This window comes from Hemicordylus capensis, chromosome 2, assembly GCF_027244095.1.
Source record: "Hemicordylus capensis ecotype Gifberg chromosome 2, rHemCap1.1.pri, whole genome shotgun sequence".
NCBI classification, from domain to species: Eukaryota; Metazoa; Chordata; class Lepidosauria; order Squamata; family Cordylidae; genus Hemicordylus; species Hemicordylus capensis.
The window spans coordinates 263697395-263725323 of NC_069658.1; the positions used below are offsets into that span (position 1 = coordinate 263697395).

The following is a 27929-nucleotide window of genomic DNA, read 5'->3' on the forward strand; positions in this document are numbered from 1 at the left end:
GCAAACTAATGTATCCTCCTCCCTCCTGGTGTCAAAGTAAACACTAGAATGGTGAAGGCACATATGCCCCATCATGAGCCAACAGTCATTACAAGACAAAGGCTGGCAGGAATCATTCGCTGGTTTATAGACTCCCTCCACCCTGCCACCTTCTTCTTCCCCTATTTTGCTAGTGGCTATTTGGGCAGGTGATCCTCTAGGACAAAGTCATGTTTTTAAAAAAGCATGAGATGAGACAGAGAAAATGACACTTGGAATCCTCGCGTAACTCCTGACTGTTGTTCTAGGTCTTTTACAGAGATGGCTCATGTTTCCAGGTCTTGATCAACAACCATGTCTAGATGGTACAGTGTTCCTTTTAACAGGGATTTCCAGATATTGTTGACTACAAGTCCCATCATCCCTGTCTGGATAGGGGCGCAATTTCAGTGCTTGCCCTAGGCGCTATTTTCCCTAGATACGCCTCTGCAGTCACGCAGCTCCTAAAAGCAAAGGAGCCAGCCCTGCCAGAAAAGGGAGTGGTGACCCTGCTGCAACCACATTCTGATCATGCTGCATTAAAATGGTATTATTGCCCTTGTCTGTTGTTTGTTGACACCCGGTGTGTACCCTAGACGTGCGGAGGATCCTTGGCAAATAAGTCATGGTGGAAAGAGCTGACTGAAGGTAAACATTGTGAGATAGCGCAGCTTTCAGCTTCAGCTTTAGTTTTCAAAAATAAAAGGGTGAAAGAAACGTGGGCCCTCATACTAGGAGAAAGGAGGCTTCAGTTACGACCACCAGAGGGCTCTGGCTATTGCTAAGGGAGGGGAGCCCGTTCCCTCCTTTTATTCCAGTTCTGTTCTTCCCACCCAGGATATCGGGGGGCTGAGCTTCCTAGGTCAACCTGGCGCTTTACAGCTGTGGGTGGCCGTAGTGACCTGGGAGCAGCGGCAGCTCCTCCCGCTGGAATCCTTGCCCGGAAGAGCGCTTTGCTGAGTGGCGACCGAAGTGAGAACTGTCTCTGGCTGGCCTCAGCTTCCTGGGATAGCCGCGGGCGCTGCAGTTATTAACTCTTCAGCAGCCAGAGACTCCAGGTAATTGATAAGAAAAGATCCGAGTGCGGGCCGCTGTATACAAGAGTGAGCCTAATGAATTACTCCATTTTAGCTTCCTTTCAAACTGAGCGCCTAGGGCTCAGAGGTGTTTGCCTACAAAATACAGAGAAGTTTTCACTCAGTCACATTTATATCAGATACATTTGTGAATGCTGAAGGGCAGACTTAAAATTAAACACATACCACATCTTCTAAAAAGCCTTTAAAAAAAGTTTAGCATCAACAAATGCTTTGTAATGACTCAATGGAGAGAGAAACCCATTTACTAGCAGTAATTCCTTTTAGCAGTTGTGTGTATATGCTACAAAAATATTGTTTTATCATGGCTTTAATAACAGTTTAAAATATGGATTTCAAAAATCACAAATTTCAACAGACTAACACTCTTTTTTTAAACTCACTTGACCTTGGCATGTCTGGTAGGGATGCTGCTCCTTTTTCTGAGAGGTTTTTGCATCTTTTGACAGCTACATTATGGTTGCTTCCTTTTCCCATTTCCCCCCTTGGCAGGGCTCCTTTGTCTTTTTATTTCTTTATCAAATTTATACGCTGCCCCAAACTTTCATTTCTGGGCAGCTCATAACAACAAAAGGAGTTAAAAACACAAAAATAAATTTTACAACTTAAACCCACAATTAAACAGGTAAGTCTTTAAGGATTTTATAAAAGTTGTCATGGAGTGCATTCCAGTCTCAGGGCAGCAACAGAGAACTAGGGATGTGCAAACTGTTCAAGGTGGTTCTGGTTCTACGTCGAACCAGTTTGGTTCAACGGTTCCCGGGTAGAACCGAACCACCCCCAGTTCAGACCAAAACCACCACCACTACCCCCCGCCGATGGTTCGGGGGGGGTTGTGATTTTTAAATTTGTTTAAAGAAAATTACTTTAGACCCTTCAGGGGGTTTTCTCTAGGCCTTGTGTGTGTGTGTGTGTGTGTGTGTGTGTCCATGAAGGTTCCCCCTCCCCCCGCCAGCCTCCCTCATCACCGCCGTGGCCCATTCGGCCACTCGCATGGTGGCCATTTTGCCCACCACTGTGCATGCACAAATGGCCGCTGCGAGGCCTGGCATGGCCCAGGGCCTCACAGAGGCCATTTGTGCATGCGCTGCAGCCATTTTAAAAAAAATTAAAATGGCCACAGCACATGCACAAATGCCAGGCCTCTCAGAAGCCATTTGCACATGCATGGTGGCGCAAGTCTATGGAGGCCCAAACGGGCCTAATAAAGAGGCCATACGGGCTGCGGCAGTGATTAGGGAGGCCAGCAGGGTGAGGGGGAACCTTCATGGAACACCCCCCAACCCTTGGCCTAGAGGAAGCCCCCCCAAAGGAGCTAAATGTCAAAATAAATAAATAAATCGTGAACCCCATCCTGGACTAGACCAAATGGGGGGGGTGAGGGGGGGCGTAACCAAACAAGACTCGAACCAAACCATGCCAGGCAGTTCCGTGCACATCCCTACAGAGAACACCTGTCTGCATGTAGCCACCAGACAAGCTGGTGGCCGCTACAGACAGACCCCTCCGGATGATCTCTATCTATCTACTTACTTTATTTTTATTTTATTTTATTTTATTTTATTTTATTTTATTTTTATTTTTATTACATTTCTATACCGCCCAAAACTTGACTCTCTGGGCAGTTTAGAATTAAAATTTAAAACATCAAATCACTTAACAATTAAAATCATTTAAAACATTAAAAATTTAAAAAAAATTAAAACCCAGAAATTTTTTTTTTTAAAGATTTTTCTTTTCCCCCCCTTTTTAGAACCATAGATCTAATTAAAAGCCTGGGTGAACAAATATGTCTTGAGTGCCTTTTAAAAAGTTGCCAGAGATGGGGGAAGCTCTTATCTCAACAGGGAACACATTCCAAAGTCCAGGGGCTGCAACGGAGAAGGCCTGTTCCCGAGTAGCCGCCAGGCGTGTTGGCAGCAACTGCAGATGAACCTCTCCAGATGATCTTAACAGGTGGTGGGACTCATGGCAAAGAAGATGTTCTCTTAAATACCATCTGTGAACATCTGTACGCTATTTGGGGCTGGCATTTCCCAGCCAGGCTGGTCCTAGCCTTAAAGCCGGCCTGTCCCCTCTTGAGCCGTATCCTCTTCCTGGCAGCCCAGTCGCCTCCTTACTTAGCTGCCACCTTGCCGCCTCCGCCGCCACCTCACCACAGCGGCCGGGCCTGCCACCGCCTCACCACCGCAGCCCACTGGTTCGCCACAATCTGGCCACTCCTGTTTTTTGGCACAGCACGGCCTCACCTCTGCCTCAGCCTATCAGGTGCCTCCACCGCCCAGCCAATCAGCTGGGCTCTGGGACACACATTCTAAAGGCGCACCCAGGAGGATTATATATATAGATAATCACTACCGTTTATTTTGCCTGGAAACTTATCAGTATAATGTGTAGCTCTTTTTGTGTAGGAATAATATGGTCTCTTCAAGATGACCCTGGGACCAACCTGGCTGCCGCATTCTGTATCAATTGCAGTTTCCGGACTACATACAAGGGCAATCTCACATAGAATGCATTGCAATAGTCCAGTCTGGAGGTTACCAGCAAATGTAGTGTTGGTCGTTCATCTCAAGAAACGGACTCAGCTGGCGCAGCAGGAACACAGGAACACAGGAAACTGCCATATACTGAGTCAGACCATTGCTCTATCTAGCTCAGTATTGTCTTCACAGACTGGCAGTGGCTTCTCCAAGGTTGCAGGCAGGAATCTCCCTCAGCCCTGTCTTGGAGAAGCCAGGGAGGGAACTCGAAACCTTCTGCTCTTCCCAGAGCGGCTTCATCCCTTGAGGGGAATGTCTTGCAGTGCTCACACATCAAGTCTCCCATTCAGATGCAACCAGGGCAGACCCTGCTTAGCTATGGGGACAAGTCATGCTTGCTACCACAAGACGAGCTCTCCTCCTCCTCAGCCAAAGCTCTGGCCACTGCCTCAACCTGGGAAACCAGAGAGAGTTGTGGATGCAGAAGCACTCCCAGACTTGGAGTTTGGTCTGGGGAAAGAACAGTTAAACAGCAGTTAACAGCTAAAGAACAGACAGAAATGCAACAGGTCTTCAATTCTCACCATTCTGCACCTGTCCTAGAAAAAAAAAGCCTACAATATTTGAATGCATCTAGTACATTATATTCTACCATCCTTGCATTATGGAACTCAAGGCAGCATATTATGTATAGATTTCTAAGCAATCTTTCCATACATTCATTGTCAGGACCTAAGCCTGCTTAACTTCAAAGGCATGGCATCAAGTGCCTTCAGATTACTCTAGCTGCTCTGCAGCTCTGAAATGCACAGCAGCCCTTACAGAAACAGGGGGGTGGGGGGTGGGGAAAGATGAGAATCCTCAAGAAAGTGAGAAACTCACCAGGTGAAACCTTGAAGCTGAAGAGGAGGAAACTTTGAGGGAAGTTCTGCGTATGTTTGCAGAGTTATTTTATTCATTCATTCATTCAGATTTATAACTCATCTCTCAGCCTGAGCCACTTAACATTCAAATGTATAAAATAAAGTTAAACCATTTTGTTGGTTGATGACCGAAATAAAGTCTGAACTGAACTGAGGGAGCAGTTAAACAATTAAGCAACCACTAGTTTGCAGTTGGAAGTACCTCAGTTATTTCTTTACCTGGGATTTGGCCAATGGGATACATATCGTTTGTTTTTCCAGAGAGCTACAGAGCAGGGGCAGCTGGTGGCGATGGAGCAATATGTGCTACTGGACCCGCGGCAGAGAGCCTTATACCGGGATGTCATGCAGGAGAGCTACGAGACACTGATGGCGCTTGGTAGGGATCCTTTTCCTTTCCATGACTGGAAGGCCCAAGAAACCTGTGCTGGGTTCATCTCTGGGCTCTTCCTTACACTTTTCAAATGTTTGGAGGAAGAGGGGGTGACCAAGCTTCACAGAATCTATTCCCAAATGAGAGATGTCTCCTCTATGAGTCCACTTAGGGATGAAGTCCATTAGATATATAGGACTGGTCACATGTATGTTAAAAAAAAAGAATATATTTTTTGCTATAGCTATGGCTGTTATCCCCTTTAATCAAAATTGCTTTTTGATTAAAGGCAACATCTTGTATATCACTGATTTCTGTTTGCTTATGTGACAATTCAAGCTTTCAATTTATACTACCCCCTTCATAGGGCATTTGCAGTCTGTTTTCTGCTTGTGTGTGCATGCATGGGTGTGTCCATACGATTTTTCCCCGGGGGAGGAAAAGTTTATACATATAAATAAAAGTTTCTGCTGCTCCCCATTAGCCAATGATGAATCCAGGGAGGACAGCTGCCTGACCCCGCCCTTTGCCTCTGCGGATGCCCATGTGTATGTGTGGTTTGTGGTGTCGATTTATATTTATGTATTGTTATTGTTGGCTTTGTTGCATGTAAGCCACCCCTTGCATGCAGAAAGGCAGGAGGGTATACATTAAAAACAAACAAACCATGAGAGCTAGAAACTTGCTTTTTAAAAAGAGAGAGAGAGAGAGCTAGTCAAGACTGTCAGAATATCAAGCTCTGTTTCAGAGATCGGATTCTGAGCTTGCAGAGTGACCACACAAATATGTTGGTTGTGCATAGCTCCTCCTTGCATAAACACTTCTGTTTATCCAAACTTCTTAGCAGGAGATGTCTGGTTCTCTGACTCCCGTCCCAAGTCATTTGAATGAGTGAATAAACACTAAACAGATTTGAGGGGAAAGGTAATGGTAAAGTGTGTAATCAAGTCGGTGTCGACTCCTGACAACCTCAGAGCCCTGTGGTTGTCTTTGATAGAATACAGGAGGGGTTTACCTTGCCTCCTCCCACGCAGTATGAGATGATGAGACAGGGCTTAATTTGTGTCTCAGCTCACATCTGTTCTCAGTGTTCAGGCTTGGCATATGAGTGTCCCTGAACAGGTTCAGAGTACATTTCCCCAAACGGAGTAAACAGAGAGAGTCCCAACACAGCAGTTGAAACGTGGCCTCCAGATCAGCCTGTGTTGTTTCCAGACAGATTTGAGCTCCAGAACCTCTCCCCCAACCACCACCTAGGAATTAAGGACTGGTAAGGGGATGTAGCCTATTGCAAGTACAGAATCCTAGATGGTATTTTGAATTTAGACACACAAATTAAGCTGCTTTTGCTGTTTCTGCCCCTACCCTACCCACCCCACCCGACTGTCTTTTCATGGACAAGAATTTCCATTGCCCAAGCCTGACTTGCTGTCCCGACTGGAAGGAGGAGATGAGGCTACAGCCCCTGACCTCCCGGGCCCAGAAGTCCTCCCTCCAGGTGAGTCGGGGCTTGTGCAACTCGAATAAATTATGCATTTGTGTCTTCATCTGCATCCTTGATTCTGCTTGCACAGTTCTGTGATTGTGTGTTGGTCTGTACGTGTATGCTTTAGAAAAAAAACTGCACTTTAAAAAACAAAAACAAATTATGAACATCAATTAAATTTGAGGTTTGTTTTAGGATTATGTTTCTAGTTCTCACAAACAGCCGATCATATAGTGAGTCTATTTCAGGACTACTATACTACTTCTGATTGCAAGTGGGGGCTGATGTGATGGCAGGTTTGGCAGCTGCCCTCCTTCATCCTTTCTATACATACAAAACTAGCAAGTCATGGGGAAACCTAGGCACCTGCCCTTTGGCATTCTGGTTACAAGCTGCTGGACTTGTTTAACTTGTATGTATTTTAGTATGAAAGAGAGCTTGCTCGAAATGGGTAAAAATTACACAACAGAGGTTAGACATGAGACCAGAGTTGGCTCTATTAAATGTATTTTCAGGAGCTAATTTGGCATTATCATCTAAGGCTCTTATAGTTTTTTGTTAACTGCAGGTAGATTATCCATTGCACAATAATGGAAGCATATAACCATGTCTTTGACATCTTGGTACCAGTCTATGTGGCATATTGCCATATCTGAAAAATTGACCCATATTATTTGTTTTCATGAGGGTCAAGCTAATTCTAATGATTTCTTAATGATATGGTCAGATTTTATTTTGTTCACAAATCAAGATAATTTTAGTCATTCTCCTCCATCTAATTATTTACATATCTGGAAGGATGGTTAATGGATTTCATTAGGTATTAGTTTTTACTATTCATGTTTATGTATTGTCTTTTTTTTTTAAGGAGCACTTGCAGCCTGTAGTAGTCAAGTTTACTGGGGCTGCTGTACATCCTATACACGTTTCCTGGAAAGGAGAACATACCTAATGTGTCCTTTTAATTTCAATGGGACAATAACCGTGAAAGCCGGTTCTTGTCTGGGTGGTGCACGGCGCCAAATAATACACACACAGAGAGGGAAAAGCTTATGGGATGTTTACTGCTTGCAAGTAAGGCTTTTGGGGCACACCCAAATCGAGAGCGAAGACCCCCAGTTACAGGTAAGTATTTATACACAGAGGGTAGCTTAGTCATCTATCATGGTGTAACAAAGGTCTTAGAAGGAATGCAAAGCCTGTCATCAGTGCAGATCCACCTTTGTTTACATCAGAACAAAACAATTGACCATCCCTTAACTTGTATCAGTTTCCCAACATCCACTGTTTATAGCCTATTCCATTTCCTTGCCCCTTCCCTTATCTTCCTAGAGGTGCCAGCGAGTTATAAGGGCCCCTTGTCTATGTTTCTCTTAGGGGAAGAGTAAGATACCAACAGCTGCAGCAGATTTACTCCTTAAGAGGTAAAGGCTACCTCCCTGGGCAGAGAGGGCTGGGGGAATTAACCCTTTAGTTTCCAGTGTGGAAGAGGCATAGAGAGTTATGGGACTTCATATTAAGATGGCTGTGCTGTGGTTCCCTAGGCCTTAGTTTTAGGTTAGACTGCCCTCCCCACGTGGATGGTTTGCATGGGTATATCACTTCCTTGAGCAAATTAAGTCAGGGTGACAGCCTGTTGGGTGACTGTCTGCTGAGCAGACACACATAGGATTTGGCTGCAAGAAAGTTTACAGAAGTTTGCAATGTCATCTGTTGTTTGTGAGAAGCAGGCCTTACAGTGCCTCCATAGGCATTTTTAGCAACTTTTCACATTGCCATGGCAACTGGTCCTCGCCTAAGGCAATGAATGATTTAACCCTTCTGCCCTCCTTGGACTCCCTCTGCAGTTGGTGAGTCATGGAGCCCCCCCCCCCCCCCGCATCTTAAGAAGGGAGGTTTGAAAATTCAACAAAAGAAGCCAATTGCCTTTAGTTTGGGCCCCTTCCACCATCATTTACACATTAGGTGCTATAGGGCTAATTCATTGTTTCAGTTGTCGAATGTCAATATCCCCATTCAGCCATGAGACTTGCTGGGTGACTCTGGGCCAGTCACTTCTCTCTCAGCCTAACCGACTTCACAGTTATGAGGAGAAACCTAAGTATGTAGTACACCGCTCTGGGCTCCCTGGAGGAAGAGCGGGATTAAAAAAAAGGTAATAAATAAATAAATAAATAAATGATATCGCCGATAGAAGATCATCTTATTAACATCCTTGTGGTGAGGCATGTTCAAGTCAGACCACATGTTAGGCACATGCCAGCAGGTCGGTATAGGAAGGGAAATAAGAAATCTCTTAGCTGCTTCCCCTTCCTGATGTCCTGCCAGCTCTTTGACCTTGGGGAGCAGTGCAAAACACCCACAGAGCCCCAGCTTGCTCTTTTGTAATGCCAGGTTGGTCCAGAATACATAGGAAACCATCCACGATCTGATTCTCGATGAAGGGGCCGACCTGGTATGTATCACAGAGACTTGGTTGGGGGAGGCTGTTGGTCCAGTTTGGTCCCAGCTTCTCCCTCCAGGGAGCTGAAGTTGTTGAAGAGCAGGTGAGAGCATGTGGGTGGGGCGGCAGAGTGGCTGTGGTCTATAAGAACAACAGCTCCCTTACCAGAATCCCTGTCGACCATATCTAATGTGTATACTTAAGTTTGGGAACCAGGGATAGACTGGGACTTCCGTTGGTGTACCGATCACCCGCCCCACTGCCCAATGGAATTTCTAACAGCTGACAGATGTGGTCTAGGGCTTGGAGGTATGGTGGTGGGGGATTTCAGTGTTCACGTTGGGACCAATTTGACCGGGGAAGCTCAGGTGTTCATAGCAGCCATGACAACTGTGGGTCTATCTCAAAGGGTCTCGGGACCGAAGCACATTGCAGGTCACACGCTTGATCTGGTCTTTCACTCTGATCAGGGTGGTGTTCTGTGGGTGGGGACTCCTGTGATTTTCCCATTGTCATGAATGGATCACCATCTGGTTAAGGTTGGACTCGCAACCACGTCCCACCTCTGCAGGGGTGAGGGGCCTGTTAGGATGGTCCAACCAAGAAGATTACTGGATCCAGTAGGATTCCAAGAAGCCTTGGAAAGATTTAGTGTTGATTCTTCTGGTGATTCTGTTGATCCCCTGGTGGAGAATTGGTACAGCAAACTCACCAGGGCAGTAGACATGATCGCTCCTAAGCATCCTCTCCGATCCACTTCAAAACTGGCCCCTTGGTATACGGAAGAACTACCGGGGCTGAAGCGGTGAGGCAGACTAGAGTGCAAGTGGAGAAAGACTCGACTCGAATCTGACATATTACAACATAGAGCACATTTGAAGATCTATTCTCAGGCAATATGTGTGGCAAAGAAGAGATTCTTTTCTACCTGTATTGCATCTGCAAGCTCATGTCCAGCAGAGTTGTCGAGGGTTATGAGAGGGCTAGTAGGTGCCCCTCCTCCCTTGAATCAGAATTTGGAACCATCAATTATCCGCTGTGACGTTTTTAAGGAGTTCTTTGTGGATAAACTCTCTCATATTCAGGCCGACTTACAGACCCCACAATTACTGCAGTACCTGATGTGGAGGTGTCCATCAACTCATCTTATGTGGTTAGGCTGGATCAGTTTCAGTTTGTGACTCCCGAGGATGTACACAAGCTGTTTAGAACGGTGTCCCACCTATTCTCTTGACCCTTGTCTGACATGCCTTAAACTGTCTGGCCGGGGGTTGTTGTAGAAGGCCTGGTAGATATTATAAATGCTTCTCAGAGGGAAGGCAAGATGCCTCCTTGCCTTAAGGAGGCAATAATTAGACCTCTTCTGAAGAAGCCTGCATTGGATTCCTCAGATTTAAGCAACTATAGGCTTGTCTCCAACATTCTGTGGCTGGGTATGCCAGCTGCTTCCGTTTCTTGAGATAAACAACCTCAGAACAGTATGCTGGTAACCTCCAGAGGTTACATATGCTGGTAACCTCCAGACTTGACTGCTGCAATGCATTCTACATGGGGCTGCCTTTGTATGTTGTCCGGAAACTATGATTGGTACAGAATGCAGCAGCCAGATTGGGTCATCTCGGAGAGACCATATTACTCTTGTATTGAAAGAACTACATTGGCTACCAATACGTTTCTGGGCAAAATATAAGATACTGGTTATAACCTATAAAGTCCTAAACAGTTTAGGCCCTGGGTATTTAAGAGGACACCTTCTTCACCATGAGCCCCACTGCCCATTGAGATCATCTTGAGAGGTTCATCTGCAGTTGCCACTGGCTCATCTGGTGGCTACTCAGGGACGGGCCTTCTCCATTCCTGCCCCGAGGCTTTGGAATGCTCCCCCTGCTGAAATAAAAGCCTCGCCATCTCTGACAACTTTTTAAAAGGCAATTAAAACACATTTGTTCACCTAGGCTTTTAATTAGACTCTCCGTTTTCAACCTTGTGTTAAATTTTAAATTATTTTAATGTTTTAACGTTTTATTTTTGTTTTGATTTGTATTGTTTTCTTGTAAATTGCCCCGATACGTAAGTTTTGGGCGGTATATAAATATGTTAAATAAAACAAATCAATATTTGCTTCATCAAAAAAATTGATGTAGTCATGTATTGTAAACCTAGCAGGCTTTCCATTTGCTCCTGTTCCCTGGGGCACGGGGTGGAGGCAGCTAGGGAGAGACAAACAGATCACACCAGAACCGCCCTAGCTGCAGTCCAAAAGAGGCCAAATAAGTGAGGCTTACTCGGCTTTCCCCCTTCCCCCACCCCCCCCCCCCGCACAACCCAACCCAGCTGCATGGCATTCATGGGGTATGTATCATTGTTCTTTCAAACAGATTTTTGTTCTGACTGTGAGCCTGTGGTTTTTGATAAAATTATAAAGTTGTATTTGTGGCTATATTAAATGGCTGTATCCTGGAAGTACGACTACCTCTCTTATTTTCATTAAGCAGCATTAGAATGTTTTGGCATTTTTTAAAGGTAAAAGGCAAAGTTGTGCCATCGAGTCGATGTTGACTCCTGGTGCCCCCAGAGCCCTGTGGTTGTCCTTGGTAGAATATAGGAGGGATTTACCATTGCCTCCTCCCGTGCAGTATGAGATGATGCCTTTCAGCATCTTCCTATATCACTGCTGCTCGAGTCTGGGAAACATACCAGCAGGGATTCAAACCAGCAACCTCCTGCTCCCTAGACAAGTTATATCCCTGCTGCACCATTAGGTGACCTTTATGGCTTTTTACCCAGAGGTATTTTATTCAAGGCTGTTTTGGAGCTGGAAAAGCTGTCTCTGAGCCTGAGAGCTACTACCCACCTGAGTCCTGCCCTTGATGGGCTGATGATCAGACTCCATGATGATCAGGCAGCATCAAATGTTCATATCTCAGTTTATTTAAGGATATTTTTTGAACTTGCTTGCCCCCCACCCACCCACCCATAGTTTATCTACTGTCTTGGCTTTTATCCTATTTTTAATTGTCTTAGTTCTATTGCAGGAGTTCCCAACTTGTGGTACTCCAGATATTGCTGAACTACAACTCTCATCATCTAGGGATAATGGGAGTTGTAGTTTATCAACATCTGGAGGTTGTGAACCCCTGTCCTTTTGTTTAGTGATTTGAGCATCACCATTTCAACAAGAACAACAACACCAACAGCAGCAACAAATATTTATATATAGCTTTTCAACAAATGTTTCCAAAGCAATTTACATAGGGAGGGAGGGAGGGAGGGAAGGAAGGAAGGAAGGCATTGTTTTGGGTGGTATGTGCCAGGTTTAGGATTGCGAACTCTGATTGAAGCTATTCCTGGAGATTCCCATTTTTTCCAATATTTTTCATCAGATCAAGTGATTAAATCTCCAGAGTTTCTTTCAGTAGTCATTTGGAGATTGCTATTGAGTCCTAGAGTCTCCCCAGGCCAATCCTAGAGAGCTGGCAAACCTAGGATGGAGGGGGTTGTATTTGTTAGGACGAATAGAATTTTTGTTTTTAAAGTGTGATTCTCTCCACTGAAAGGTTAAATAAATCAGGACAAAGAAGTGACAATAAGAGTGATAAAGTTTTGGAGCACTGAAATTCCTGGGGTTCCAACTACCCAGCATAAGTGTAATAAAGAAATAAACTGCCAGCAGCATCTTCTCTTGCACAATCTTCATTAAAATGCTGGATGCAACAGTACAGAGGTGCTGTTGTGTACTTCCCTTTCATTTCAGTAGGGCTTGTGTGCAGAAGACATTCGAGTGGATTGGTGCCCCTTGCTAGGCTACTCTGCTAGGCTGTTGTGTCTGGATTGGGTTGTTAAAGTGTTTAGGAATGCAGCCCTTTCCAACAGGATTTTCAGCCACTCTTTTCCTGCCTGTGAACTGAAATGTCTGAAGTCCCTTGAGTGCGAGAATGTCACAAACCCACCCACATGCGTTTTTTCTTCTTGTTTCTGTCATTGCAGCAACCAGTGAGAATGTGGAGGAAGAGAATCTCCTGGTGCAGGAAAACTCCAAAGAGGCAGAGCCTGCAGGGGACATCTCCCAGAGTCCTGAGGACAGAGGTCAGAGCAGCAAGGGCCAAACTGAGAGCCCCCTGCTCCTCACTCCTCCATCTCCACCAGCTCCAAACCCTAACATTTGCCATGAATGCGGCAAAACCTTCAGCCACAAATCTGCCTTGGTGAAGCACCAGAAGATCCACACAGGAGAGAAGCCCTATGAGTGTGAGGAATGTGGGAAGAGCTTCATCCAGCGGTCAGACCTGACGATCCACCAGAGAACCCACACTGGAGAGCGGCCGTACCAGTGCCCTGATTGTGGAAAGAGCTTCAGTGTCAGCTCCACCCTGCTGACCCACCAGCGGATCCATGCGCCAGGAGGCGAAAAACCCAACCGCTGCCCCGAGTGTGGGAAGTGTTTCAGCGATCCAGCTGCACTGGAGCGGCATCGCAAGAGCCACGCGGGAGAGAAACCCCACGAGTGCTTGGACTGTGGGAAAAGCTTCGCTTGGAGCTCCCACTTGGAGAGGCACCGGCGAATCCATACCGGAGAGAAACCGTACAAATGCCTCGAATGCGGGCGAGCATTTGCGTGGAGCTCGCACTTGGATCGCCACATGCGAACTCATGCCGTGTCGGCTCTGCCGGAGGAGGCGCCACCTTCCAAGTGCGCAGATTGTGGCAAGCGGGTCAACCACTTAACGCACCCCCATCGTTTCAAGCACAAAGGCACCCAGACCCCGCTGGAGCACGAGGATGTGGAGGTGACAGAAGAAGAGAGTGAGAAGGAGCGGCCCCATCGGTGCGCCCAGTGTGGGAAGTGCTTCAGCCAGAGCTCCAACCTGCTCAAACACCAGCGTGTCCACACCGGGGAAAAGCCCTACCAGTGTTCAGAATGCGGGCGGCGGTTCAGCTGGTGCTCCGCCCTCCTCAAGCACCAGCGCACCCACAGCAAGGATAGGCCTTACTCCTGCCCAGAATGCACCCGGGGTTTCCGGGACGCCGCCTCCCTGGCCAAGCACCAGCTCAGTCATGCTGGCGGGAAGCCTCACCAGTGTCCCAACTGTGATAAAAGCTTTGGGTGGAGCTCCCACCTGGAGAGGCACCTGCGAATCCACACTGGAGAAAAGCCCTACGAGTGTGGAGAGTGTGGCCGGGGGTTCACCGTCGGCTCTCACTTAGAGAGGCACCGGCGGATCCACACGGGGGCCCGTCCCCATGGCTGTGGGGAGTGTGGGAAGACCTTTGCCTTGGGTGCGACTCTGGCCACCCATTGGCGCCTCCATGACACTGAGGCCAAGCCTCATCGCTGCCCCGAATGTGGGAAAGGCTTTAGTGCCGCAGCTGTGCTGGAGCGTCACCGCCGCCTGCATCGTGGGGAGAAGCCCTATCAATGCGATGTCTGCGGCAAGGGCTTTGCTTGGAGCTCGCACTTTGACCGCCACCAGCTCTCGCACACCGGAGAGAAGCCCTTCCCTTGTACCTACTGTGGGAAATGCTTTGGCCGCAGCTTCCATCGGAACCGGCACCAACGCACACACACCATTGCCAAGAACCAAGACCTACTGCAGAGCAACCCAGATGATCCTTTACTGACAGCAGCAGCACCCAACTGGTGGGAGGGGGAAGGGGAACGCAGGCCCCTGCTGGGGCAGCAGGAGGCCTGGCCAGTCCCCCTGGACCAAGCAGGCCCTTTCCAATGGACAGCCAAATCTCCCAGTGAGGCATGGAGGACCATGGGGGAGAATGGCCTTGGGCAAGGGACAGAGAGTTTGGCAGAGCCTGTAGAAAGCTGGACCCAGCCACTTCCTCGGCTGTCCCCTACTAGCCTTCCTTGATCATTGCTTGTGCCAGTTGCATTTCCTTTTCCCTTCTTAAGCTGCCCCTTCTGCTCTCTGGAAATACTTGACCCCCTTCCCTTCCCCCAAAGGGGATTAGCTAGTAAAGCTATCCAAGGACAGGAAGTAGAGGCCATTTCCTGCTTCCTGTGCCACCAGCAGGCTCCTAGCTCGGACCAAGGTGTTGCTGCTGCAGCTGCTAAAAATGTTGGTGATATGCCCATCATGCCCCGGGACCAAAAAAAATCCCATACTGACCTATTTGCCTTTGGAAGGAAAATCAGGAGGGAGACAGCTGATTTCTAACTTGGAGTTTATCCTTAAGGAGCTGAAGTCAGGAAGGGTTGAGGAGTTGGAGTGGTGTCATAGCTCTGGCAAAGGATCTGCTTTGCACGCAGAAGGTCCCTGGTTCAAGGGAAGACTCCTGCCTGAAACCATGGAGAGCCACTGCCAGTCAGAGCAGATAATATGAGCTAGATGGGCCAATGGTCTGACTCAGTATTAGGGATGTGCACAAACCAGTCCTGGGCTGATTTGGCGGCCGGGGCGGGGGGGGGGTACCTTTATGGAGCAGAGAGGGTGCTCTTCCCACCACCACCACCACCACCACCACCACCACCACCACATTATTCCCCCTGCCGGTGTGGTGTCCAGTACTGCTGCGTGGGGCAGTAGCATACCCTCTTGCATACCCTTTAGATCAGACCGGAAGTGGACGGTGTGCATGTGCATGTGCACTGGCCACTTCCGGTGTCATGCTAACCGGGGCAGCAAGAAGGTATGCTGCCACTCCACAGAGTTATTTTGGACATAGCGCTTGTAGGGGGGAGCACCCTCCCTACTCCTTAAAGGTAGCACACACACCCGTCATTGAACTGACTCTAACGCCGGTTCATGCACATCCCTACTGGGTAGAAGGCAGTTCCTATGTTCCTGTGTGTGCATTGAGGAAGGAAGGTAATTGCCAGGGAAACCGAAGGAGTATCTGTAGAAGAAGAACTAGAATGGGGGAAGCTGAGGGGAAACTAACGTGAGAGTTAATGGGGGAGCATATATTGCAAGCAGATGCCTGTGGTTGTGAAGAAGAGGATTATCGCTGGACTGTGTCAGAGAATTCTGGATTTGGAAGCGATGAGAAACTTGTCAAGTCCAACTTCCAGGTCAATCCTCTTTCCCCTGCAGATGAAACTATAAACAGCCTGCAAAGCAGATAACTCACATGAAAGAGCCCCAAAGAGACATCTACAGGAGAAAGAATGCAATGGAGAACTTATGTGAGTTGTTGGCCCAGTCTTGCAGCACCATCTTTTCAGTGTCCTTCCACAGCTCTGACCATTCCAGCTCACACTGGAGAAAAGGATTATCTTGTCATAGAGGTGATTTCTGTGTCATCTGGGGTTGTTGAGTAGCATTACCCCACACTGGGTGGTGGAGACTAAAGGGGCCAATGGAAGGGCAAGACTGTTACAAGTTTAACACTGTAAAGTGCTTTGTCTCTCTCACATTTTTTGACTGACACTGTTTAATAATGCTCATCCCCTGCAGCAATGTAGGTTGCTGTTACTTGTGCTGCACAAAACGGAGGCTGAGACAGGGCCACTCAGGCAGTTGCTGGCTGAAGAAATCTTTGGAGCCCAACTCCTGCATCTCAGGCCTTTGGCCAAGTCAAGTGTGCATGAAGGAGCCGTCCACGAATAGAGTGTAGTCTTTTTTGAAAGAGCATAACTGGGTGAAAGCACTGATGGACTGGCCAGTGGAGGCCTCCCATGGAGGCATGGCTGAGGTGAAAAGCCAGTCTTGCGATAGCAAGTATGAATTGTCCCCTTTGCTAAGCAGGATTCTCATTGGTTTACATTTAGATGAATGACTACATGTGAGCACCATCTGCTGTAAGATATTCTCTTTAGGGGATGGGACCATAGCTCAGCGGTTGAACATCTGCCTGTATGCGGAAGGTCCCAGGTTCAATCCCTGGTGTCTCCAGGTAGGGCTGGCAAAGACTGCAGCCTGAAACCTTGGAGAGCCTCTGCCAGTCAGCATGGACAATACGGAGCTAGATGGACCACGAGTCTGACTCGGTGTAAGGCTGCTTTCTGTGTACCACTCTAAGGCTCCATAAGTCAGGACTTAATCAATTATCTGGGGAAACGGGGCCTCCTGCAGTTCTGTGTAACTTTCCCACAAGCAGCAGCCAGATCTCTCCTGCAAAGGGATATACGCACAATGTTTCATGTGAATGAATAGCAGCAGCCCAGGACAGTGTGTGTTCTGTATGCCTATGGAATTGGGTCTCATGTGAAATGTGACATTCTGAGAAGTGCCACCTCTTAACTTGTTTAAAAGGCAAGTTTCTAGCCCTCTTCATTGCAGAGACATCTGTCTGTAGATGTGTGAATGGACTGTGATAGGGGCTGAGCCTTCCAGTGATGGAGATGGGGCAGAGAAGAGGGCACTGGACCACTTGTTAAAACCGGGGCCGTATGTTTGGCACAGACACCTGCATCCTGAAAAACTCACAATGTTCACTTAGCTTTTATGGTACATAGGATTGTACTAAGATGGTGAAATCTACAAAGGCAGATAGATTGCGGAGTTTCCAGTGGTTAGTGAGTGAGATTTGAGAGCCTTCCAAAGCTCCTTGTTCTTATTCATGACTAGCAGAAGCAACACATTTTGCATATAAAGCAACTGTATGCTCTATTTGCATTAGGCCACCCAAATTAAAGACATGAGTCAATTTATAAACTTCAGCCTATTAATTAATTAAATCTGCTTATGACAAATAAATCATTCTAAAGGGACAAGACACTTGAAGATAACACGTGCATGTGTGTCACATCACCTCAGAAGAGGCATTCCATCTTCAGTCACACATGAGGGAATGCCTCTTTCTAAGATGGAGATTGCCACCTGCATTTTTAAATATTTGTATTTAAAACCGCCCTGAGCCTTTTGGAAGGGCGGTATAAAATTTTTAATAATAAATAAATAAAATGTCTTTTAAAACTTCTTGCCAGTTAATCTGAGGCACATTTTTGGTCTCTCAGAAAGTCTTTTAATCAAGAAACCTAACTGATTAATCAACAAAACATGCTCAAATGGATTTATACTAGTGCAGGGCTGGCCAACCTGAAGCTCCAGCTGCTGCTGTACTACAAATCGCATGATCCAAAGCCTCAACTAATTGCAGCTGTGTATAATGTCATCTCAAAACAGCTGGAGCGCCTTAAGTTGGCCATTCCTGTATTACTGCTTCTGAGGTGCTTTTCTGGCAAAATGCATACAAACTTTAAAATCTAATAAAGCAACAATATAACAGCAATAATGTTGCATAGATCCCAAGAGTCAGCACTTTAATAGAATTTAGGTGACTTTGGTGCTAAAAAAAAACCTGCTGCTGCTATTTCCTGGCTTTGGTTTTTGTTTCTTCTGGAAGCACAGAATACACCTGGTCCTCCAGGTTACAGTTTCCCACCAGTTATTGTTTCTTTCCTGATTTGAACCTTCTGTGTATCTATTCCATACTCTCCATGCCCTTTTCTTCCATTATCATTCTGTTCCTTTCCAAGATTCCTTGGAAATCTGAACCTTGGAAACAAAATAAAATTGTGTATCTATATCCTTCCATGTTCTTAATTTGCCTAATTTATTTGGATTGTGGAATTATTCAGTTACCTAGAACAGAATTTTGTTGTTTTTGTTTTCCGTTTGGGGATCCAACATACATGGGTTTGTGACCGCCTCATTTTTGTTTCCTGCCATCACGTCTCTGCACTGTGTGGTTTGTGAGCATGCAAGGCTAAAAGGTACCATACAAGACCTGACACATCACACAACCAGGTACTTTTTTGGAGGGCAATAATGCTGTAATCCTCAGAACACCAACTTGGTTTGTGACCGCCTCATTTTTGTTTCCTGCCATCACGTCTCTGCACTGTGTGGTTTGTGAGCATGCAAGGCTAAAAGGTACCATACAAGACCTGACACATCACACAACCAGGTACTTTTTTGGAGGGCAATAATGCTGTAATCCTCAGAACACCAACTTGGAAGTAACTCCCATTGAACTCAAGGGGGATTTATTTCTGAGTAAATATGTTTATGGTTGGGCTGCAAATGGCTGCATGCCCATGAGTCTGTTTTGAAGTTCTAGGGGGAAAGATGCACAGATGTTGGCTTGGAAATGGTTTCCCAGTGCCGCTGGAAGCCTGTGCAGCTAGAGGGCAAATGCACCACCACTCAGAGAACATCCTGCTTTAAGTATCGCTCCTTAGTCAACCTGGGTCTCTGCTGAATCCCTCTCCTCCTCATCCATTCAGAGCCTCATGGATCACTTTCCCTTGGCCCCAGTTTCGTTTCTAAGTGCTACTTTATCATAACCTCAGCAGCCTAAATATTTTTTTACACAAAATGAATTGGCAGGAGTTCCTCGGTGGGGAGGAGAGAAAATCTTTCTTCGCACAACACAGAATTGGTTTCTGGAATTCACTGCCATGACGACTGATGGCTTTCAAGGTGAATTAGACAGATTCATTGAAGTCTAAAGGTAAAGTTGTACCGCCAAGTCAGTGCTGACTCCTAGCAACCACAGAGCCGTGTGGTTTTCTTTGATAAAATATAGGAGGGGGTTGCCATTGCCATGAGATGATGCCTTTCAGCATCTTCCTATATCACTGCTGCCTGATACAGGTGTTTCCCACCTGTGGGGATTCAAACCAGCAACCTTTTGCTCCCTAGGCAAGTTACTTCCCCGCTGTGCCATTAGGTGGCTCATTGAAGTCTGCTGGTGGCTTTTAGCCTTAATTGCTAAATGGAACCTCCATCAACTCCCTTAATCCTTTCTGCAGTGGCCAGATCTGGGCACCACACTTTAGGAAGGACATTGACATACTAAAATGAGTTCAGCAGAGAGCAACAAATATAGTGAAGTGTCTGGAAAGCAAGTCCTTTGAGCAACAGCTGAAGGAGCTGGGTATGTCTAGCCTGGAGAAGACTAAAAGGAGACAGGATAGCCCATCTTCAGTATCTGAAGTACTGTCACCCAGGAAAAAGTGTAGATTTTTCCTCTGCTGCTCCTTAGGGCAGAACTAGAACCAATGGGCTGAGATTACAAGGAAGTAGATCCAGGCTAGACTTGAGGAGCAATACCCTCACTGTAAGAACTGTTCCACAGCGGAACAGTCTGGCTTGTTCAGTGGGGAGCTCTCATTTGCCGGAGGTTTCTGAACAGAGGCTAAGTGGTTGTCTGTCAGGGATGCTGCAGACCTGTTTTGAGCAGAGAGTTGAATCAGAAGGCTCCCAGGTCCTTTCAAATGCAATCCTATGGTTCTTTAAAGCCATCCAACCCAATCGCCGCCGTCCTGCGACAAGTGAATTCCAGAACTGTGTGTTATATGATGACTTTGGCTGACAGGATATGGACAATTATTTAAAGTGGTCCTGCTGAAATTAAAAGGGCAAATTAAACATTGCTGAATGTGTCCTTTAAATGTCAACAGGAATACTTTTGAGTAATTACACAAGCCTGTTTGTCCTGTTTCTACAGCCAGTTTCATTTGGAGACTCCCTCAAGTTCAAGAATTAGACATGCACTTTCTTCATGCCATGCATAATCCTACAAGCCTCTTCTATTTCCCCACCTCAGTGGTCTTGTTGCCTAAGCAATAGATTCTCGAAACACATTTGCCTTTCTTCCTAGCCAAGGTGTTCCCCACTAGCCTTCAGAATCTAAGCAAACAGCCTCAGGAGTACCACATACAACACTGTCTGTACATATCAAACAAACCAGACTGGCACATTTCTTTTTTACTTTATTACTCCTAATTAACAACAAAGAAATCAGAGCGTAGAAACTTTTCTTCTATAAGTGGGTCAGAGGAGGGGACCCTAAACAAAAAGACATTTGCTTTTGATAAGAACAAAAGGAGGGGGAGGAAAACAAATTGAAGCACATTGTAGCAAAACAGAAAACAAAAAAAACCAAAGCAATCAAGTAAGTTAACGTCTGCAGGGGAAAGGGCTGAACAGCAGAAGGGGCTGGTTAGGAACTACAGGCCAATAAGACAAGACAATTGGGATACAGTAATAGAAGCAAAGGGTCCCCGTCCCCCCCCCGCCCCGCATTAGGAGATCCTAGGATCAGTCTCATCCATCTTCAGCAGTCCACTGATTGGCTGTGGCAAGAGGGGCAGTGTGAAATTCCGCTCCTTGCATGCAGCATTACAGCTACGTTTGCAGCAGCATCAGGGTCTCTCCCAAGCGGGGCAAGGCTAAATTCCATTCCTCTGGGGGGCAGTCTCTCTGGCATGGGGGCATTGGTGGGAGGAGTGGGAAGGAAGTGATCCGATGTGCTGAATCGGTCATCCTCAACAGGATTCTGAGGTAGGTGTTAGGAGAAGAGCAAGCAGGTGAGAGAAGGAGGGGTGCAGCCACCAAGTTCTCAATTTCAGCAACAGAAGCAATCGCCAACCCCACCCTCACCCTTGAATGTCTCACATCCCCCATTCAGCCTTGTGCACGAAGGAATCCCACCACACACACCCCACTGCCCAATTAGAACTTGGAAGCAATTCCGTTCTGGAACCCGAGGCCTGTTTCCCTCTCTGAAGCAGAGCATGTTCCGTGGCTCTAGGCCTCAGCAGTCTCAAATCAGTAGTAATAACTTGCCTGTCCTCGCAAGAAAGATCTCCCCACCCCACTATGGAGCTGCACGAAGGTTTCAGTGAGACCACTTCCCTGCCACAAACCCCCACCATGTTGCCTTAAAGGAGTGAATCCCACAGCTTAACTTTGCCCTGCAAGACATTTCCTCCTTCCCTTATCCATAGGCTTTTGCTCTGCTTCTACTATATTGCTACCCTGCCTTTCAGATCAGACGCAAACGCTGCATCTTTGCCCCTCCCAAATCTGCAGCCTCCATTCAGCTTCTACTTTACCAGCTATGTCTGTCTTTTTTTCCCCTTTCTGCAGGAACATCCTCCTCCTTACCTTTACAGCACAAGCAAAACTCCCAGATTCCCAGTAATCTGAGCTCCTAACCCTTCCAGTATTCTGAACAGAAGCTGTTACCTAAAATCCAATGTCAGCTCCCCCAAACACCCAAGAATGGAACCCTGGGAGCTTGGCATATTCTTTACATTCCATACCCTCTCCATCACCATATGCTACCCCAGCAGGTTCTTTAAGAGCTACCATACCCAAAGCGGAAACTTCTATGGTTCTCTACCCCTCAATTACGTGGCTTCTTGACACATCCTTTTCCATAACCCCAGGAAGCTTTCTCCAACTGCACCTCCCTTTCCTCAGAAAGCAGATCTCCCCTATACATTAATGCCTGTGACCAAACCAACAAAAACACAAAAGGATATGAGCACCTCAAACAGATCATCCAGCTGAACTGTAGCTGAAAAAGCCCAACATTCCCTTCTCCCAGTTTCTAGAGAAGGTCTGAGTGTCTCCATGCTCGGCTTTTCTTATTTTGTGGAGAGGAACTCTCTGGGTTTGGGGGGTGCGGGTGCCCTCTCCTCCAAACCTTCTTGGGAAGCAAAAATGGAGCAGCTGGGATACCAAGAACAAGGAGAACGTAATTGGAGCTTCTCATCCATGTACCAGTTGCTGATTAAGCCACACAGTCTATTAGCTAATGCTGTGGTTTGATGCTGGACATCCATGTCTCTAGACAGTCTGATACTAAAGCACCAGCATAAAATGTAGGACTCACTAAAGGCAATTGTTCAGCTCTGGACAGGGTATTTTGTTTCTTTTTTAAATGGGACCTCTGATGTTTAGATTCTTCAAGTTGAATACATCAATAAAGCTTTTCCTCCATGTTCAAGAGGCTCACAAATTTCATCTTATTTCCTAGTGTCTAGCAAAATCTGAGTCCACCTCAGTCAGGCATTTAAGGTCTGGAGGTCAGTCCTCGGCATTGGTTAAAGCTTTATTATTCAGAGTTCAAAATTATAAAAAGCGGGGTAGTTGGTCTATCTCAGGCAAGATTTCTGATGTGTAATACAGGGATGAATAGTCAGTAAAGCTTTTCCCCCAAAATTAGGATATATTTATATGTACACAGCGCCAAACCAATGTAAATAAGCGATCTGTATGAATTCTCTAGATACTAAATCAGGATCAAATTCCCAAAGTACATGGTCACTAATTCTTTTCTTCTTTTTTCTCTTTTTAACTTGATAGGTCTTCTTTCAAAGTCTGGTGTCAGCCACACCTCACCATCAAGGCATTTCTATGATATCTTCATTCATACTGGGTGTTTTCTGAAAGATTCCTCAACCGTGTGCAGAATCTCTGGTACTGTTGCAGGGATTGCTGGATAAGCACTGGAGCTTCCCCTCTAATCAGAACATACAGGAAGGGCTTCACTTGGATGGATTCTAGAACGTTTAGTACAGGATGAGACATTCCCTCATGCCCTTGGCCTGGCCAGAAGCCCCTTATGGGCTCTCCTTGACATGACACCGTTGATGCTTCAGCAGGTTGGCCCGGCGGGTGAAGCCTTTTCCACAGCTGGAGCACCGGTAGGGCTTGCCCCCCATGTGGGTCCGCTGGTGGATGATGAGCTCCAGGGTGGTGCCGAAGCTGCGCCCGCACTCGCTGCACTTGTAGGGCCTCTTGCCTAGGTGGGTGCGCTGATGCTTGAAGAGCTGGGACGTCTGGCTAAAGTGCTCGGGGCAGTCAGGGCATTTGTAGGGCTTCTCTCCGGTGTGGATTCTCAGATGCCTCTCGAGGTGGGAGCTCCAAGCAAAGCTTTTCCCACAGTACTGGCACTTGTGGTTCTTCTCCATGGCATGGCCCCGCTGGTGGGCCAAGAACGCAGAGCTGTCTCCAAAACGCTTGTCGCAGTCCCCGCACTTGTAGGGCCGGGCGTGAGAGTGAGTCTTGTTGTGTTGGAGGAGATGGACCTTCTGAGCAAACTTCTCCCCACAGGTGGGGCAGGGGAAAGGGCGCTCCCCGGTGTGCACCCGGCGGTGGCGTTCCAGGTGGGAGGCCCACACAAAGCCTTTCCCGCACTCCTCGCAGAGGTGGGTGCGCTCGCGGCGGTGGCCTCGTTGGTGCCGCATCAGGGTCTGCCGGCTACGGAAAACCTTCCCGCAGTCTTCGCAGCCCAGATGGGTCTTCTTGTGTTCCTCAAGCTCGGAGATATGAGCGTAGCTCCTCCAACAGGCTGGGCAGTTGTAAGGCCGCTCTCCCATGTGGTTGCGCCGGTGCTTGGCCAGGTGCGCACTCTGGCTGTAGGTCTCCCCACACTCGGGGCACTTGAAAGGCCGCTCTCCGGTGTGGACCCGGCGGTGTCTCTCCAGGTGCGAAGCCCAGATGAAACACTTCCCACAGTCGGTGCATTTGTGGGGTTTCTCTGCCGTGTGGCCCTTCCGGTGGTTCTCCAAGGCAGAGCTCTGAGCAAACCGCTTCCCACATTCTGGGCACTTGAAGGGCTTCTCGATCAGCTGCAAGCAGCTGTGCTGCAGGAGGTGGAAGTTCTGGCTGTAGGCTTCCCCGCAGTTGAGGCATTTGAAGGGCTTCTCCCCGGTGTGCATCCTCCGGTGGCGCTCCAGGTGCGAGCTCCAGATGAAGCTTTTTCCGCAGTCGGTACACTGGAAAGGTTTCTCCCGAGCGGCGTTGGCCTCATTCTTCTGGCGGCCCTTGCTGGAAGTATTCAGGCTCTTCGTGCAATCCGAACAACGGCTCTCCAGGCTCTTCTTCAGGGCCTGGCCACGCTGGGTGGCTTTGTCCTGCTTCATCACCATCACCTGGGGAATCTTCTGCAGCTTGGGAGTGGGCCTGCGCACCAAAGGCTTGACCAGCCTGGGGATGCTTTGGGATGTACCCGGCCGCAGCTCATCAGGACCTTCATCCTCCTCTTCATCCTCCTCCTCCTCCTCTTCCTCCTCCTCATCATCATTGTTACTGCTGTTCAGCAATTTGTCAGCAGCTGAAACAAGAACAATAATAATCTTATCAAGTCAGGAGAAAAGAAGGAAACTTCCATCTCCTTTGCTTCACTTCCCACCCTAACAGGTCTTTTAGTTTTGAACTTTACATTGTAAGCCCATTGGCAGGACCTGTTTTATACAAAGCCAGTATAATACAGTGGTTAGAATGTCAAACTAGTCAAAGAGAACGTAAGAACAGCCCTGCTGGATCAGGCCCAAGGCCCATCTAGTCCAGCATCCTGTTTCACACAGTAGCCCACCAGATGCCACTGGAAGCCTACAGGCAGGAGTTGAGGGCATGCCCTCTCTCCTGCTGCCACTCCCCTGCAACTGGTACTCAGAGGCACCCTGCCTCTGAGGCTGGAGGTGGCCTACAGCCCTCAGACTAGTAGCCCTTGATAGACCTCTCCAGTGTTCCCGCTAAAAGGGATTCCCAGAGGCTGCTGACTACAACTCCCAGAATCCCCACCTTAAGTGGATTTTGCTTGGAGATTGTGGGAGATGTAGTCAACATCTGGGAATCCCTGTCAGAGGGAACACTGGACCTCTCCTCCATGACGTTATCCAAACCCCTCTTAAAGCCATCCAGGTTGTTGTCTATCACCACATCTCGTGTCAGAGAATTCCACAAGTTGATGATGCGTTGTATGAAAAAGTACTTCCGTTTGTTGGTCCTAAGTTTCCTGGCAATCAATTTCATGGAATGACCCCTGGTTCTAGTGTTATGTGTGAGAGAGAAGCATTTCTCTCTATCCACTTTCTCCACACCATGCATGATTTTATAGACCTCTATCACATGTCCCCGCAGTCATCTTTTTTCTAAACTAAAAAGCCCCAGATGTTGTAGCCTTGCCTCATAAGGAAGGTGCTCTAGGCCCCTGATCATCTTGGTTGCCCTCTTCTGCACCTTTTCCAGTTCTACAATGTCCTTCATGAGATGTGGTAACCAGAACTGTACACAGTACTCCAAGTGTGGCCGCACCATAGTTTTGTATAGGGGCATTATAATATTATCAGTTTTATTTTCAATCCCCTTCCTAATGATACCTAGCATGGAATTGGCCTTTTCACAGCTACCGCACCTTGAATCGACATTTTCAACTATCTGTCCACCACGATCACAAGATCTGTCTCCTGGTGAGTCACTGACAGCTCAGATCCCATAAGCGTATATGTGAAGTTGGGTTTTTTGTCCCAATGTGCATCACTTTATACTTGCCAACATCGAATCGCATTTGCAATTTTGTCGCCTACTCACCCACTTTGGAGAGATCCTTTTGGAGCACCTCACAATCTGTTTTGGATTTCACCACCCCAAATAGTTTGGTGTCATCTGCAAATTTGGCCACCTCGCTGCTTACCCCAACTTCTAGATCATTTATGAATTTAAAAAGTCCCAGTACCAGTACAGATCCCTGGGGGAACCCACTTCTTACTTCCCTCCATTGTGAAAACGCTCCATTTATACCTACCCTTTGTTTCCTGTCCTTCAACCAATTACCCATCCACACATGTACATGCACTTCCGGCTACCAGCGGCACATTCAAGTAGCTATTGTATGCCTATGGAAGTCTGCAAATCCACCGGGAGACAGACACAGTGGCCTGTAGGAGGGGCTGTAATGGGGTCCCTGCACTCATCAGATGTGGAGCTTTAGCTTCTAGATTTTGCAGCTCCTTGCAGTCAGCGTTTAGTCTAAATGTTGCAAGCAAAGCCTTAGCTGCTTTGACCAGCTCTGCAATGACAGGCAATTATTGGCTGAGCCCTGCTCGAAGTGCCTGCGATGTCCCAGGGAAATCTGGCTGGAAAAGGAGGAGGAGTCGGTCAGCCTGGAAACACTGACGATTCAGCAAGGATGCTTTCCCTCCTCCTGAAGCAGAACACCAGAAATGGGGATCAGCCTAGTGGGTGCTATCATTCTCCTTTAGTTTGTTGTGTGGTGGTGTTAACCTCTCCTCCCCCTTCTCCACTCCTTTCGAAATAAACTACCCTTTTGTTGGTAGCTCTTGGTCTGAGTCTGTCTGCCTGATTCTAAATCTCCCCCATGGCCTAGCAGCTCAGGGCATGTGAAGGAAAAGAAGGGGGTAGATCTAGGGCCAGCCTCCTACCCAGTTTAAGGGCCATTACAGGGGCACTTTCCAAAATGGCCCCACAGCATCATTGTGAAAGGCCCTCAGGAGCCTGGAGAGCCCAAATGTTTTCATTGTTCCTCTCTTCAACCTCCACAAGTAGCCACCAATAATCCCCAAAAGGGTTTTTTCTTCCCAATTTGGCTTACTGCTTAGGTATTACATACAGCAATACAGCCCTCCCTTGCCAACCGTGGGGATTTCAGTTGCAGGAGAGAAATGGCAGGAGAGAGGGCACGCCCTCAACTCCTGCCTGTGGCTTCCAGCAGCATCTGGTGGGCCACTGTAAGAAACAGGATGCTGGACTAGATGGGCTTCCTTGGGCCCGATCCAGCAGGGCTATTCGTATGTTATTTCGTTCCTGAGAAACCTTGAGGTTGGCGAATTCGCAGTTGAGAAGCAAGAGGAATGCACTGAAAACAAGGGGGGTAGGGGAATCGTGGTTGCGAAAGGACCACAAAATACAGTAAAAATGGCATCGTCCCCTGACACCCCCACCAATCACCCCTGAAATCCTCCTCCATATCCAAATTTCAAAAAAAGTCTCGCCAAACCGTGGATCCTCAGGTCATGATTGGCGAGACCGCTCACAATTTCCCAGTTGCGGATACTCAAATCCGTGATTGGGAAACCCACGGTAGGTGAGGGATGACGGTATGCTCCTTTCTTTAAACCGCCTCCACACACTCACACAACCAACAAACAATACCAGATTACCAACCAAAAACCTTCTGTTTAAGATGAAAGTTAAGATGCTTTCGATTTTCACTCATTCTCTGCAGGCTTCCATGCACCCACACTTTGCCTTTCAGCTCAAGATTGGAGAAATTCAACAAATGCACATTCTCCAATCACTTGCTAGAAATGCTCCTGATCAGTTTCTGCCTGATGCTTTCCTACAAGGCACAATGCTTCCCCAAAATGCCACCTAGATAGTAAATGTGCCTAGCCAGAAATTCAACAGGTCCCCAGTCAAGCTACACACACACCTCTTACAGATATACCTGTGGGCCATGTTTTACTTCATTGTATTTTTTATAATGACCACCGAAATAAGTTAATTACTCCCTTTTTATTACCACTGCCAGGAAGGTCAGATGAATTTTAGGTTTCATTTCTCCGACAACTATGACTTACAGCATTGCCAAATTTTGTGCTGCAATATCAA

The 27929-nt window shown here is 47.3% G+C and overlaps 2 protein-coding genes across 7 annotated transcripts in view; one reads left to right on the top strand and one right to left on the bottom strand.

Moving 5' to 3' along the window:
- The first annotated feature begins 907 nt into the window (after positions 1 to 907).
- Positions 908 to 18309, top strand: LOC128341930 (zinc finger protein 436-like). Its single transcript, XM_053288600.1, has 4 exons — positions 908 to 1076; positions 4783 to 4900; positions 6297 to 6392; positions 12811 to 18309. The coding sequence occupies exons 2-4, from the start codon at positions 4813 to 4815 to the stop codon at positions 14682 to 14684; spliced, it is 2058 nt and encodes a 685-aa protein (XP_053144575.1). The 5' UTR covers positions 908 to 1076; positions 4783 to 4812; the 3' UTR covers positions 14685 to 18309.
- A 2168-nt stretch (positions 18310 to 20477) lies between these two features.
- LOC128346383 (zinc finger protein CKR1-like) overlaps positions 20478 to 27929 on the bottom strand; it is a 32230-nt gene continuing 24778 nt past the window's right edge. For all 6 annotated transcript variants that reach the window (XM_053299621.1, XM_053299622.1, XM_053299623.1 and 3 more), the window contains one exon: positions 20478 to 24630. In XM_053299621.1, the coding sequence (XP_053155596.1) occupies positions 23135 to 24630 (1496 nt within the window). In that variant the 3' untranslated portion in view covers positions 20478 to 23134. The remainder of the gene's footprint in view (positions 24631 to 27929) is intronic.

Coding starts and splice junctions, on each gene's coding strand:
- LOC128341930 (XM_053288600.1), top strand. CDS start 4,813: ATGGAGCAATATGTGCTACTGGACCCGCGGCAGAGAGCCTTATACCGG. Junction 4,901..6,296: donor CGAGACACTGATGGCGCTTG/GTAGGGATCCTT, acceptor TTCATGGACAAG/AATTTCCATTGCCCAAGCCT. Junction 6,393..12,810: donor CCCAGAAGTCCTCCCTCCAG/GTGAGTCGGGGC, acceptor CTGTCATTGCAG/CAACCAGTGAGAATGTGGAG.